This window comes from Bos javanicus, chromosome 12, assembly GCF_032452875.1.
Source record: "Bos javanicus breed banteng chromosome 12, ARS-OSU_banteng_1.0, whole genome shotgun sequence".
Lineage (NCBI taxonomy): Eukaryota > Metazoa > Chordata > Mammalia > Artiodactyla > Bovidae > Bos > Bos javanicus.
The window spans coordinates 69,539,280-69,555,711 of NC_083879.1; the positions used below are offsets into that span (position 1 = coordinate 69,539,280).

The window sequence follows — 16,432 nt, forward strand, 5'->3', positions numbered from 1 at the left end:
CAATGAATCAATGTGTAAGGCCTTGTGACCATCCAGTTCAGGGTCACTGAGAACCCACTGGCACAAGTGGGCTTGGAGACAAGTAGAAACAAGGGAACTCTGGTGAGATGAGTGCAAATCCAGTCAGACTGGGGAAGGTGCAGACCCGATGGGCCTGTGTTTCCCAACTTCACCATCCCAAGCCCAAAGTCCTTCCTTTCATTACTTTTCTAACTCTGGGAGGTTGTCAGGATCCTGAAATCATAGGAAATGTACTGACCCCCTACGATATCCTGGAGAGAGACACCCTTCATTATCACTACATTCTACAGGGGAAACAGACTCTGGAAATCAAATCACCCACAATTTTATGCTGGGAACTTTGTTGAATTAAACCCAGATATTTAAGGTAACTTAGAAGTTGAAGGACTTCCTGGCAGTCCAGGGGTTGAAACTTCATCTTCCAACACAAGGGTTGTGGGTTTGATCCCAGATTAGGGAGCCAAGATCCCACATGCCAAGAAAAAAAATCAACACAGAAGCAAAAAGTTGAGCAAGTCAGTCTCTCTGCTATAGAAGGGGATTTTTTAAAAAATATTATAACTATTAGGATACACATAATCAATAATCTCAACTATGAGGTATAATTCTTACACATTACTTGCTTTTCCAAAGAAGAACAAGATAAAACAAGTATTAAAAGTACAAAAAATGAATAGAAATTTAAAAGTCATCACTTAAAATTTTCCATTAAAAAAAAGTTTTACTCTATTAACAAAAGAGTAAATAAATAACCTGTGGCTCCTAATTTGGGCAAGGCAGGCCTGTCTTTGCAGTACTATTTGGGCTTCTATTTTCTTGAAGGAATCAGGTCCTATTAATAGTCACAGGACAGGGAGACAAGATACACCCTAGTGTGCCGGCTGCAGTAAGATGAGTGATTTTGAAGATTTACGCTTGGGCCCAAATCCCGAAATAATTAACCAGCATCTGGAGAAGCCTACAGGGGTTGTTGATGCTTCCAACGTTATGACTGTATTTTTCACATTAACTGAAAAGTGGAGCAACACCACAACCATAACAGCACGGACCCCTCCAATTAGTTTGTGTCCACAGCTTTATAATAAGATGAGATCTGTATGGGCCCCTGCAACTTACCATCCTGTGCTCCACCCAGTGCTTGGATGAAACACGTGCTGGATAAATGTACACAAGATGCTGCAAGAAGAGCCTCATTTAATCCTCACACAGTGATATAGGAAGGGCAGCAGTTATTCCCATTTCACAGGAGACGAAGTGCCCACATAGCATGTGGTCATTGACTCGAAGAGTCATAAGGCCCTGACTTCAATCTAAATGCTGTGAATATACTCACCTGCTGAATTCTAACAGTATCGACATTCTGGCAAGTGTGGGAATAGCACCCCACTTTCCAAATAAAACTGAGATGCAGAGTAAACAACACATAAGTATTAATTAAAATTTGACCATTAGTAACTAGCACCATGATTGAACCCAGGCAGTTGGCTCCACAGACCACACTTCAAAACCAAGACAGACAACATCCTGCCTTGAGATCTGCCTGCCCAATAGATCTACCTTGCATTGGCCTTGGTCACATGGCTAGCTGATGGCCAGGCCAAGGCTACTTCTGTCCTCCCTGCAGCCCACCTCCCTGCCTCAACAGGTCCTGTCAATCATCACCTGCAAAAACAAAGTTACCCCGGGATTCAGCACAAGTGTAGTCAACTAGACAGCGTGGACACATCCACTGATGAACTTCATGGAAACATAGCTCAGGAGGCTACATTCTGAAGTAAGACAGATTGAAGGCCTCAAGGTGGAGTAAGCAAACACTGGGAAACCTCCCAGGACACTCATACTGAGAAACTTACTACTGAGCATCCACCTGCTACGTATGTACCACAAAGCCTCTTACGTGTTACCAAAACTCCACTATAAGCTATACAGTTGTTTTATTTGAAGAGGATATCTACATTAAATTCATCTTGGATGTTAATTAATTATTCATTACCATTTTAGATAGATCTCATACTCAGGGCACAAGCAAAGGGATCCTAGATATGCATGGGCAATGAAAGAAAAAACCACATAGCTGGTCTTGAGTAGAGATTCAGTGTAACAAGGTTTGAATAGAGACCTACCTAAAGTATGTAACACAGCCTATGTTTTAGCAACAAGCACAAAATATGTAAATATGTTTGCATTAAATGTAGAGAGGTTCATTTGCCACACAAATCAGCTCTTGAATCATTCTGCAAAGTAAGCATACATTTATACTTCCACACTCATACAAAATTGGAATAAAATTATATTCAGATATCCCCTGGTAGAAGAAAAATATCAGTAAATTTTTTTGCACAAAATGGATCGATATGCACAGAGATTTTCTTCCAAGCAATTCAAATATCAAAAGTAATCAGGCATTGGCAGGGAATGGATACATGTAGGCGTGTGGCTGAATTCCTTCACTGTTCACCTGAAATTATCACAACACCGTTAATTGGCTATATCCCAATACAAAATGTTTTTGATGTTAAAAAAAATAAAATTAAAAAAAGTAATCAGGCACTAAGTACGATAACAAGACATATTTACAAGTTCCTTCACTATTCACTTGAAATCATCACATTGTTAATTGGCTATTTCCCAATACAAAATGTTTTTGGTATTAAAAAGAATTAAATTTTAAAAAAAAGGAATCAGGCGTTAATTAAGTACGATAACAGGACACACTTACTGAAAAGTCTGGTGTCTGACCTACCTATTGGATTTCTATCGAAGAACAATACCGGAGCTCTCAAAATGGACTCGAACATTTGATTGTGCAAAGTTTGTGAAGAACTAACAAGGACAAAGAATACCAAGAGAGATCTGACGATGCCAAACAGGACAGTGGATGCAGTTAACCCTGAAATAAAGAAACATCATTAAGCCCAAGATCTCTGCCTTTGATACAAGAATGCTAAGCCATGCCAAGCAGCTTATAAAGATATTATATCCTTATCCCATCAAGTATCTGGATTCTAGAAGAGTTTAAGTCATTCACGACAGACATTTTAAAAAGAAGAAAACAAAATACACCGTTTTCCTCTCATTAAATATAAACTTCATGAGGGGGAAGGAAATGAAGTGTAAAATAAAATTTCATTCCAGTATTTTCTAATTCAATTATAAGTTTCAATAAAACTCAGAAAAATTTTTAAAAGTTGTTGGTCTTCCCTTCACATTTCAATTGTTAATAATTACGATGTCTCATAATCTAAAACGGTGAAAGGCTTTGGTATCGGCATGTTAATGAATAGGAAACACAAGAAATGATTTACTATCATGTCCTTATAGACAAACCCAAGTAGCTTTAAAGAGTATAAAAATACCACATAAATCTGCAAGCAAAAAATCTAACTGAACTGTAGGAAAATACAAATTATAAATGTAAATGAACATCAGCATTTAAATTACATTTTGTTAATGACAGAAATGAGTACCACTGTGCATATAAAAAGTAGAATACCTCCCAACATTTTTTGAATTCACAATGCTAAACAGAGAGGGGATAACTTCTGTAATAAATATTCCATTAAGTACTTTATTCCCTTCTGATGAGACACTTAAATTCTGAAATTTAAATTTCAGTATTTAAATTCTGAAAGCTATTCAAATTTCTGGGTTCCATCAACAGGCATTTGCCTTAGACCACCATCCTATATGAATATGTAACATAAACCCACCCTTCCTCCTTCAAGCCCCCATAGTCCAATTCAGAAGGTAAATAGCTAATGGATTTAGAGTTCTTAGCAAGAGATCAACAAAATACATAGAAAATTTCAATGAGTGGGTTCTTACAAAGATAACTCACTATCTTTGCAGAAAGTTTGTATATTTCCTGTGCGAATATTTAAAATTTTAGATGAGGATTTCCTCTTAAAAGTATGCAATGCCACGTATATTCTAGGCACTGGTGTGAAAACAAAGAGCTGTGTTGATATTAGTAGGCAAGCCAGATGTTCAATTAATCACACAGTTATGGACATAATAACACTGTGATCTCAGGAAAGGAGGAGAAGGAACCCTAATTCCCAGACACTGACTGGATTTCTCCCTACTTAGCTTCTGCCTTAAGAAATTAGTAAAGCCCAAGAGATGAGCAGTGTGGCGAAGGAGAGTTTGCACACCTGCGAGGCAGTAATGCTTTTATTTGGGACCCTGGCTGCCAGAGGATTTCAACCAAGGTCAATAAAAGCCAAGTTTCATTCAGAAAGAATTGGAACAATCTGAACCATAAGGTGGGGATCTGTTTCTAATCCCCTCACACATCCATAAAATAATATAAGATTTAGCTAAAGCAACCTATTAGAATAGACAATAGTCACATATTTCCAGTGGCTGATTTTCTCAATATGCAATGCTGGTTTAACTTCCAAAATCCAGTACAGAGCAAATTAAGAGTCTTCATTCAACCTCTTTTCTTCTAGCAGATTTTTAAAATAATTATTCTAATTAATTCACAGAATAAATGCGGCTGGCTCAGAAACTTAATCTGTTAAGACATTACTGAATTACTCCTGGAAGCCCTAGTTGCTCACATGGGCTCATTGTAAGCGACTCAGACTCTCGGATAATAGACCAGATGACTCAACTTTACCTGAGTAAATTCCTAAATACCAGTTCAGATCGAGCTTCTTGGTTACATTTCCTTGTCCATTAACAGTGACATTTAGGGCACTCTGTTGATTGGCCCTAGGGAACAGGGAAGAAAAAAAGATTACACGATAGATACAATTAGGTAAATATTAAAAAAAAAAAAATCATCCTTGATTTGTGAAGTCACACGCATCAGTCATGTCCGACTCTGCGACCCCATGGACTGTAGCCTACCAGGCTCCTCCCTCCATGGGATTCTCCAGGCAAGAGTACTGGAGTGGGTTGCCATTTCCTTCTCCAGGGGATCTTCCGACCCAGGGATCGAACCTGGGTCTCCCGCATTCCAGGCAAATCCTTGATTTAGGAGACATGATTTATGCTGCAAAATGTTTCCCAGCTCACAGGGCCCTTTGTTTCTCTACTGTAAAAAAAATTTCAATTTGAATCACGACTTTCAGCTCTCTGAACTGTCTGTGAGGAAGCTGCTAAGGATCACGGGAGTTCACACGCCACCAGCAGGATCTTTACTTTTTCTTCAGGCAAACTACGAGAGGGTCAGTCAGAAGAGGAGGCTGAACAAGCCCGCCTCCCCCACCGACTCTGTGGAAAGGTGAGGTTCATGTAGATTTCACAGCACTTTGGGTCAGACCAGAAATCACTTACCAGTATGAAAGCCACCAATCCTGCAGGATGTAGGAAACCTGGAGCAGGAAACAACAGTTACTCACACACTGACATCACTGAGCCTCACACCCCGCTCACTAGGTTGGGAGATGGAAAGGCTCCAGAACATGGAGACAGTCCTTCCAGCTCAGGTCTGTGCCAAGCCCCACACCCCAGATGACCACAGGTCAGGGGAGGGCATGCTACATTTTAATATCTCTAAAAGACGCTGTTTATTTCTAGAACCTCTCTGTCATGTACACACACCACCACGAAGCTTCACTTATTTTGCTATGCACATATGATACTTTTCAATGCAAATTCCAGTGGACTTCAAAACACAGTGTTTATATACATGTCAGGATTTTTCATAGGATAAAAGCTTCCTAGGAACTGTGATAGCTAGTTTTCTGTGTTATTTTGGCCATACCAGTCTCCACTGATTCAACAAAACACTACTCCAGATGTTACTGTGAAGGTATTTTGTGGGTGTGGTTCACATCCATCATCAGAACTTACAGGAGATCACCCTCAACACTGTGGTGGCCTCGTCCAGTCGGACGAAGGTCTTAAGAGCAAACCCTGAGGCTTCTTGGAGGAGGAAGAAATTCTGCCTCAAGACAGCAGGTTCAGCTCCTGCCTGAGGTTCCAGCCTGCAGGCCTGCCTTTCTGATTTCAGAATCACTCAGACAGATCCCACAACCTCATGAGCCAGTTATTCCAAAGAAATCTCTTAATTCACATATTAAAAAATAATAATACAGTAAGGTAAACACAGTATAAATAGTATTAAAAATATCAACATTAGGGCACAAATCAAAATAAAAATTGTTCCTTTGCAGCTTATTTTATTTTTGTTTAATCAAATAAACAAGAGGGTTTTTTCCCATGGAAAAAATAAAAATAAAAATCCTTACTTACCTGAGCTGCAAGGTTTACTAGAATGAGGAAAATGATGATAAACCAGTGAGCACCGGCTGTGAAGTAATTCTTATAAGCCTTAAAACCAACTTTTCCTTCCGAACGGGACTCCTCAGTTAGGGTAACCTGTATATTTTCGGTCTTGGAAGGAAAGGCAGAGAGAGACAAAAATTTAAATAATGAACCCTAAATCAACAATAACCTCCACTCCAAAGCTGCAGTGAAACAGACACAACTCATATGCTGGTAGGAGGGCAAGATCCTACAGAGAGAGAAGAATGTGGAAACTCTGAGCCAAACCATGTATGCATTTACCCGGCCATGCCAATTCTAGAAATCTATCAGAAATAAGGAAATGTCATCTGCAAAATGTTACTCATTTTCAGGTGCCTTCGCTTAAATAAACAGCATGATTAACCGCACACGTACAAAGTACCTGATTAAAGCATAAACATAGATGCTTTCTCCAAAATAATACACGAAATGGTACATAACCAAAGTATCCATGTAATTTATTTGTGCCCCTCAGTGACGACAGAGTGGTTCCTGAATGTGGAAGTTGAGGGACTAATCTGAATACTCATCAGAATCATCCCAGAATCCCGGGTATGGACAATGAGAGTCTGGACACTGAGAAAACTGCTAGATGATTTTAAAGGAGACCTAGTGCATTTGTCCATTTTTGTCTATAGGATTTAGAATATATTACACAGTCACATGGGCCAAAGGTTTGCTGCCTACTGTATATGCGAGATGACAACATATGGTTCCACATCTTGAAAAATAAGAAAGGAAGATGGGAACACATTCCAAAGTGTCTGCTGTGTGTTGGGTGCTTTGCACCTTGGTGACAGAGGTGTCCTGTCACAGACCATCTGATGCTGAAGCAAAACAATACCATCAGTCACCTGCAATGTCAGAATATTCCAACACAAAGCAAAAGCAGCTGATTTAATGGAAGTCATAGCAGGCTAGGAATGAGGGATTCTTCAAATTAACCATCTGGATGAATAAGGGAAGCCGGGGTCCACCAGAGCACATACAATTAACTATGGTAACAAGAGTTCCACTGTCAATACCACATACATCATGCAAGTCATAGCAGTACAACCAGGACTTGTCTCCATCCTACGCCAAAAGGAGAAGCCGAATCAGGCTGGCTCCCCGCATGCTGTTTTAGTTCTACCAATTTCATGGAACAAGGCCGTGGAAATTTGGTGTCTTCTTTGGAACACAGAGATGTCATAAACAGAGCAGACTGAAGGTCCATGAGGCCACCAAGAGCGACAGACCCACGCATGCTGTAGGACGAGAAACTCACGTCTTGGCCCTCTGGAGTGGCCTCTTTCAAGGAGGGTCTGGAAGACTGTTGAGACCAAACCGAAGACTCGGAAAAGGTGCGATTCCTCAGGGTAGGACTTCCTGGAACCGGAGATGGTTCAGCCTCCTCATTCTCCTTCTTTAAAAGGGAACCAAAATCTATCCCGGATTTCAGGAACTCAGTGTAAGTCCCCTTTTGCACCATTTGGCCCTAAAACAGCAATAAAGAATTTGAGAGTTTGTTAAGGTGTCTAATCATTTATGATATCTATCTTCTTTGTGAATTGTACCTTCTATCATTAAAAATATTCATCTTTGTTTCATTTCAAACAAATAATTAAAAAAAAATTTGAGCCAAATGGATTTTCATTTGATAATACTAACCAATCGTGCATACATGCATGTTATACATGCTAAAGCACTTTAATCGTGTCCAACTCTTTGCTACCCTATGAACTGTATAGCCTGCCAGGCTCCTCTGTCCATGGGATTCTCCAGGCAAGAATACTGGAGTGGGCTGCTGTTTCCTCCTCCAGGGGATATTTCCCACCCAGGAATCAAACCTGCATCTCTTATGTCTCCTGCATTGGAAGGCAGGTTCTTTACGACTAGCGCCACCTAGGAAGCTAATGGTAAACACTAATCAAGAGAAGTAAACTGATATTAAATCATGATGTTTGTAAGAAAATGATCTTGAGGTCTGAATTTCTGGTGGACAAATCTAGTTCAGTTCAACTAGAACAGAAGTGAGCACTGTGCTCTCTGCCAAACCCTGTGTAAGGTTTGGGGACGAGAAAGAAATGTGTGCTCATGTGTTAAAGATGGAGTCCGTTGGGCACTTAGGAAAGCAAGAAATAACAGTTTGGTGGGAGGATCAGCACAATCTCTTAAGACAACATGGAAAGTTAGAGAAGTCTCATGAGACAAGCAGAAATTTTTAAAAAGTCCACTAGGGAGGATATTCCGTAAAAGAAATTTGTTGACACAGAGGTGGGCACTGGCATACCTGTGTAGGTAAGGGTCATTAGACAAGTCTTTGCTGACCACTGCCACAGTACCACATGTCTGACTAGGACAGGGCCTGAAGAAACTGACCCTGCACAGAGAACCCAAGAGATATGACTTCATAGTCTTTAACACCTCCCCACAAACTCAGGAAGTTCTCGACTGAAAATTCAGTATTCCCCCGGAAGAACTACCTCAGCAAGGAGGTCATAAGACCGGGATGCTCTAATGCCTTGGTATGCCACAATCAAAAACCTAAGCCAGAAGCAAAGCACTTAAATCCGAGGATAACATAGGCACAACCCATCACCAGCGGCTGGTCTTCCCCAAATTAGGCAACTGCTTAAGCTACAGCCAGTCGACTCATCTTCTTCAAAAACTGTGCGACACATCATTGCAGCGTCCCTCATTTACAAAGTTACATAAAATAAGCTGCAGAAGATTTGTACTTTTTCACCATATGAAACAAGACTCAGCTGATTCACTCAGTGGTGAACAAAATATGAGGAAAAATCCCAGGATGCAAACGAAACAAAGAAGACAGCTCTGGTTAAGGCAAGTCAGGTAGCCCCGCATGCTGGCTAGGACGCCCCTCTCCGGGAGAAACCCAATGAAGCCTTTGGGGACCATTTGATACTGCAGAACAAGGAAATGATTGAGGATATGCTGTACATCTTGTCCTCACCTGGGAGACAAGTGCATTTACCTTATTTAAGGAAAGTTGCATACAACGTTCTACTTAGTAAGATGCACTCAGAAACCACTAGTGGCACAAAGACAGCAATTTTACTCAACAACCAAGTATTAACCATTCCAGGGGGCAGCCGTCCCCGCTCTGCTGTGAGGGAGGACCAGAACAACTGCAAGGATGGTCCCCAACTCATCCAGGTGTGCTCACCAGGAGACAACTGGTCATTCCGACAGTACTGAGTTGGCCAGAAAGTTCACTTGGTGAGTGAGCATATTCTTCAATAAAGTTCTTGGTGACAATGAAAAGTAAGTCTTTTCTTGTTGCTTAAAATTGATCAAACTTTTTGGCCAACTCAATACTAAACCTGAGGTTGTCTTCTCAAAACAAGCCCCACGTAGGCAGGGCCTTATTCTCCTTCTGCACAGGCTCCCACATGTATCAGACACAGAAAGAGATATGGGTCGTAAGAAGAAGAAGGCAAAAAACTGAAAGCTAAGAGGGCTTTGTCACAAATCCAAGCAGACTGCCCTGCAGGGCAGCCTGGCCTTCAACACACCACTGTGTTAGCAATTCCAGAGACTTCTAGAAATTACTTACATCTTTTAATATCAGAATCTGACTTGCAGCTTTTAGGTACTGCAACTGATGAGTCACTAAGATTCTGATCTTCTCGTGCAAGGCTTGACAAATACACCTACAGATGGAAAAGGGACAGTATGCAAACACACATTAGTGGAAGTCAGCCAAACTGCAAGCATACATTTTGAAAACACAATGAGACAAAGACAAGACAGCAAAGACGTGTAGTTCAAATACCAATATGAATAAAAATACAAATTAAATACAAATTGATGAATTCAGCTAGGACCTCAAATTATTCAGCATCAAGTCTGAATCAAGCTCCACTAAAAAAAAGAAAAATTCTAAAAACCAGTCTAGCGAAACATGCATCCGCTGCTGTTTTTCCTAAAACTGATCTTAATTATTTACATATTTCATGATGAAAAACAATGGAGCAATACTGACATTTCAAAAGTTGACTAAATTAAAATACTAATTATTTTATTGTTATGTTGAGAATGAGAACAGTGATTGATGTCACAGAAATATACATACATTTTCCTTAGTTTCTTAAATGTTGCTTTATGATGTACATATTAACCACCCTAAAAGAGTCATATTTTCTCGATAACCTTAGCCATACTCCGTTCCATAGACATTTCTTCCTAAGTAACATTAGATGGAAAATGAATGCAAGTGTGGCCTTTATTAGTCTCTACAACATTCCCAGTCGCATCCAGGAAGTAAATCTTACTTCATTTGCACTGAAAACTCTCTCAATGTGAAAATGAAGAATTACAGGGCCCCGGTGACCACGGGCAGGGGTCCAGACAGGTACTCTGGGAGCCTGAGGCCCTTGCAGAGCAAATCTCAGGAACCTGGGCCAGAGCTCAGCCTGTGAGTGAGTCAGATGGGGAGTCTGGAGGCCGCAGACTGCAGCTCAGTCCCTCTCATGAGCCTGACGACTAAACCTCACTTTCTTCATCTCAAAATAACGCCAATGACAACCCATTCATATGTTCTAAAAAATCAAACCACCAATCCGCTCAGTAAATGTCAGCCCCCTTCCCTACTCCTAACCACAAGCTGTCATGTGCTTCGGACACAGGACAGAAAAGTCCTAAGGGGACACTGTGTCTGTGGTCAGAAGACCGGGGATGTAGACACATATGCCATCGCTTCATCAAGTTCAAAAAGATTCATTTATACCTTCTGATAAGTCTTAGTTCAGCTTTTGTGCTAAATTTCTTTTTGTGTGTGTGTGTGCTAAATTTCTTGACCAAGCATACCTTTTCAGTTTTCAATGGAATTTTTTGCTACATTCAAAATTTACCTGCTATTAACCACTGAAGGCAGATGGGCTGGTAGGTCCAAGATGGCACTAACCCACAAGTTTTTTAAAGGTTTCCTTCCTGACATTCCACCACAGATAAGGTAATATAAATAAGCACAATAAAGTGATCAGTTTTGATGGCTAGGAATGTATTCCTAAGTAAGACTTTAATTCTGAATCTCTAGAAAAATAATCTTCCAAGTTTTGAAGAGTAAAGATTTCTAAGACATACCATAAAAATTGACTCAGCGATGAATTCTTTAAAATTATTCCTATACGAGAGCTGTGTTAAGAAGGGATAAATCCCATAGAATACATCAAATATGAACAAAATAAGAGTCCCTATCTTCATTCATTCAATCAACAAACTTTGGTGAGGTACCAGGCACTGTCCCAAAAGCCATGGATACACCCACAGGTCAAGACAGCAAAGAATTCTCTGCACTGCGCACAGGGGGACACTGAAGAGTACAGGAAATGCCTATGGGGCTGTGATGTGTGCTCTGAGGGAAAGCAAGAGGGGCTGCTGTCTTAGACGGGGAAACAAGGGAGCCCTGAGACTGTCTGGGGAAACATCCTGGAAGAAGACACAGCAGGTGCAGGGGTCCTGGGACTGAACACGCAGGGCTGAGGCGCCTTCCTGCATTCACAGCGTATGGAGGGTGGGGGGACTCATAAATGGTCAAGGGCACCCACTGAGGGCTGTGGGAAGCCAGAGGGCACGGGCGCCCTCTAGAGGAGCGGGAGGGAACGGCAGGGCCCACCTTCCTTCTGTGTTCTGGGGCACTGCTCCTGGCTCTGGGACAGAGGGACCAGTGTGAACAGACAGACAGGGGTGAGAAAGGACCCCACAGAGCCAGTACAGCTGGACACCGAGTGGGTGTGCGGAAGAGCTGGAAAGGCTGAGGTGGGCAGATGGCAAAGAAGCCTGTTCTCTGTTTGAGGACCTGGAGCTGCTTCCTGAACGGGCTGGGGTGGGGGTGGGGTTGTCTGAGAATGGCTGGAGCGGGAGGGTGAGCTGTGTAGACAGCAGCATGAGAATCCGATCAAGACAGACATGAAGATCTGATGACACAGGAGGCAGGGGTCTGGCAATGTGGAGTTGAAACACATCAGGATCCACAGCGGACACAGCTAGGACTTAATCAGCTCATCTAAGGCCCCTCACCTTCTGTAGCTTATAGAACCCACTATGCTCACAGCATAAAGTTGTAACACTCATGAACCTGAATCACCTTGGATATAGATTCAAGACTAGAGGAAACTGTTAATGGCAAGTAGAAGTGTGAGTCACTCACTTTTAATAGAAAACACTCCCCATTACTAAGCTCTGACACGACCACCATCTCTCATAGCATGTTGTTCCATCCAATTTTCTAACTCGTTGAGAACATCCTCAGTTGCTGCTGAGTGATTTCCTAAATTGCATTCGTGCTCCCTGCCCTAAGTTTCCCCAGAGAATGTGGTTCTGATTGGCAAACAACAATCCAAACAAGCTTGCTTCTATCAAGTGTACATCCAAGGTCATTAAACCCAAGAGCTATAAAAAAAACTTCTCTGTTTGAAGGAGAACTTTTGAGAACTTCTGTGATAAGTACAAGAGAAATGAACAGGCTGAACTGCCAATGATTCCAGGAGTGAGGAATGGCAAATGAAGCTTACAGCGCTCACACCCTGTTACCAAACCCATGACAAGGCACTTTTCTATCAGGTCACAATCAGGAGAGGGTGGGAAAGCTGGATGAAACCACACAGCTGGAAGCAATGCCACATGCCCTGCTCTCCTGTTCTGAACAATTTAATGCTTCTTTGCACTTGTTATCGTGGTGGTGGTGGTGGTTTAGTTGCTAAGTCATGTTTGACTCTTGCGACCCCATGGACTGTAGACTGCCAGGCTCCTCTGTTCACGGGATTCTTCAGGCAAGAATACTGGAATGGGTTGACGTTTCCTTCTCCAAGGGATCTTCCCAAGCCACGGATCGAACCTGGGCCTCCTGCATTGCAGGTGGATTCTCTACTGACTACAAGGGAAGTCCCTTTTTATTGTGGTTAATAAAACATATCATTACATAACATGAAATTTACCACTTTGCCTATGTTTAAGCATACAGCTCAGTGGTATTAAGCCCATTCACACTGCTCTGTAACCATCACCACCATCTGTCTCCAGAGTGTTTTCATCACCCCAAACTAAGCACAAGTTACACACAGACTTTGGTAGAACCCGCCCCATGATCCTGCTTAGTGGATGTGGTATCCCAGGTCCTCGTATCCAGAGCTCAGCGCTCCTCACACGTCTCTCTCTCTCTCACACATCTGCAGACTCTGCTGAAGCCTCTCTACTTTGCAGTTGTGGCTCTGCTGTAAATCAATCATTTCCCCTCCAATTCAAATGCAGACACCCGAGAATTTGGTGATAAGGCCTTTAAATACATAATTGTTACCCCTAACGACATTAGGTCTAATCCAATCTGACTTGTATCTCCAGAAGCAAAGGAGCCTAACACAGAAGGGCAGGGCACATGAACAGAAGAAAGCCCACAAGAGGAAACCGGAAGGTGGATGCTATCAGAGGCCAAGGAGACAGGTTCCTTAGAGGCAGGAATGAGAGCTGAACATCCAAGTCTCCTTTTTCTGCCCAGTGTGGGTCCTTTCCCTCTCCTGGCACACTGTCCTCCTGGTAAACTAAGAGGTTTTGTGCAGTAACATCTGTAAGGGCACTGATCTCTGTGCACACAGCAGGGTGTTAATAAGTGCAGCTGGAAGGCTCATTGGCTTTAACAAGGTGAACAGCAGCAAGGGAGCTAACTAACCAACCGTGGAGGAGATGCAGATACTGTTTCAGAAAGAGAGAGTTCATGAAGCTTTCAAAGAGGTCAGTCTAAACTCCACCAGAGGCCTCGGTTAGCGTGACTTAGACACATTATACACAGAAAAACATCAGAGTTGTTCTACTTCAGAGGTTCAGTGGCCAGACAAGAGCAACAAACTCAACAACAAACAAGAACAACAAATTTCAGAAAAAAAACATGAGAGTCAGGAGTTCAGCCAGATTCTAGATACCTAGTTTCACAATCAAGTTACACATACATTGTGGATTTAAGTAAAAACTCTAGTAAGAATCCATGAAGCAATGAGCAATGACTGAAGACATTCTGAGGTGCAACAAATCATTCTCAGATTCTATACCTTATTCAGAATTTCTGAACCTACAGAATAATAAGCATCATCAAGGTCTTTCCACAGAAGCCCTATGTCAGTCCTGAAAACATCACTTTTAACATGTCTTAAAAAAAAAAAAAAGATGAAGGAAAAGGATTGGCAGCCAAGTACCAGATTACTGAGTCCCACTCTCCGATTTAAAAACTGTAAATCTTCCTTCTTATTTCTGGGGTCTGGATCCATCCACAGTGTCTGGTTATCAACTGCAAGTAGCAGGAGGAAATCAGCCATCTATTCCTCACTCCCTAAGGACAGAGTCCACTCTCCTCCACACCCTGGAAGCACCTTCTGTATTTTCCTATCTTGACCTCATCATGATCAAAATGTCTCTACGATGGATCTTCTGTAGAATGAAGGGAAGGGAGAGAGGGATACCAGGGCAGAGCCAGCTGAGTCTCTTGAAGCACAAAGGCTTTCCTGAGCTCTTTTCCCTGATCTTTTAATCGGTTCTTGGAAAGCAGAAGTAATAGGAAACAGGAGCAAACTCACAGTTCAAACAAGTGCCTGCTAACTTCTGCGTCCACTGCGCTGAGCGGATCATCTAGGAGGTAGATGTCTGCATCCTGATACACAGCTCTAGAAAACGTAGAGAGACGTTAGGATAAAACACTTCACACTCCCTGGGTCTCATCTCCGAATCACAATGGTGTCTAACAACTCCATGTTCATTCCAGGAGCCCAGGGAAGGGACCAAGACCATGCTTCACACAGGCCCACCTGTTGAGTGGGGTCTGTGTGCTCACGTCCACTAGGAGTGGCAGAGGAGGAGGGGCAGGATGGCAACTGAAACCCCATTTACCTGGCAAGGTTGACCCGGGCTTTCTGCCCTCCACTCAGTGTGGTTCCCCGGTCTCCTATCATAGTTAGATCTCCATCCTCCAGAAGCTGTAAATCCTACATGGAGACAGAAAAGGGAAAAAAGAAAAAGATTTAAAATGTGTTCTCCTCCTGCCATCCTAACCTTTTAGCCTTAGCTCTACATATAAGTATTTTATGAACAGCAATGAGTATATTTCATAATGACTGAATTGTAATCTTGAATATCAAAAAAACCTCATTTGTTCTGATTCCATAGGTTTTCACTGCATTTATGAATTTGACCATGATAACAAGGAAGTATTTATTGAGGATTGATTATACTCCAGGCATTATTCTCGGCACAGTGAATTCAGGGATGAGGAAACAAAGTCCCTAGAGTTTCTTTCCATGGTATGAGACAGACGATATGGAAAATGAACCTGCGTGCAAGTACTGAGGATGAGAAAGAAAAGGATGCCAGCTCAGGGCAACAGAGAGTAAAGGAGGGAAGCGAGTCCACACTGCGGTCAGGAGGGCACGGCTCACAGAGTGGGTGTGAGCAGATCAGTGGGAGGCGGGGAGGGGGGCTTCCGTAGACTGCCTGTAACTCAAGTGATGCTGCCATGGCGAGCAGAGTTCATACAGTTTGTTATCCACTAAACCCTGAGGCATCATCCTAGGATGCACAGCAGCACTTTTCTGCAAACGAAGCTGGAGCTTCTCTGTACTTTAGCAAATTTGGGAAGAACAGAAACAGCACAGTGAAGCCCCCAGGATAAGCAGCTTTCTCACCTTCTAAGTCTCAACTTCTTCTTCTACAAAATGTGCTGCAGAAACAAAGAGTCACTAAACTCAAGGATGCGATGAGAACCCAAAGTGTATAAACACCCTCCATAAATGGAAAAAGGACACGGACTGATTATAACTTGCTACTGGTGAATGAGGCTTACCTTCTCATCAAACCAACACTGGGACCCCATTCACCGAGTGGATCACAGCATGTAAGGCACATGACCATAAGGAGAAGAAAGAGACTGTCTCCATCATCACCCTCCCTGAAAGCCACAGGCGCGCACACACAAACACACACACACACACAGCCTCCCTGCTCGCTGGAAGCTTAACAGGGGTGCATCCAGTGAAAGGCAGCAATTGCTCTGTTGTGAAAATTCATCATTATTTTACTTTAATTCTTGCTTTTGATTTTCTGGAGATACAGTAAGCCGGTTTAAGATACATTCCCAACCCTAAACACACACACACACAGTTTACTT

The 16,432-nt window shown here is 42.2% G+C and overlaps 1 protein-coding gene across 3 annotated transcripts in view; it reads right to left on the reverse strand.

Moving 5' to 3' along the window:
* LOC133258052 (ATP-binding cassette sub-family C member 4) overlaps positions 1–16,432 on the reverse strand; it is a 184,096-nt gene that overhangs the window by 84,529 nt on the left and 83,135 nt on the right. For all 3 annotated transcript variants that reach the window (XM_061434391.1, XM_061434389.1, XM_061434388.1), the window contains 8 exons: positions 15,160–15,254; positions 14,850–14,936; positions 9,842–9,938; positions 7,550–7,759; positions 6,229–6,369; positions 5,308–5,345; positions 4,646–4,740; positions 2,765–2,911 (listed from right to left, as the gene is read on the reverse strand). In XM_061434391.1, coding sequence (XP_061290375.1) covers positions 2,765–2,911; positions 4,646–4,740; positions 5,308–5,345; positions 6,229–6,369; positions 7,550–7,759; positions 9,842–9,938; positions 14,850–14,936; positions 15,160–15,254 — 910 coding nt within the window. The remainder of the gene's footprint in view (positions 1–2,764; positions 2,912–4,645; positions 4,741–5,307; positions 5,346–6,228; positions 6,370–7,549; positions 7,760–9,841; positions 9,939–14,849; positions 14,937–15,159; positions 15,255–16,432) is intronic.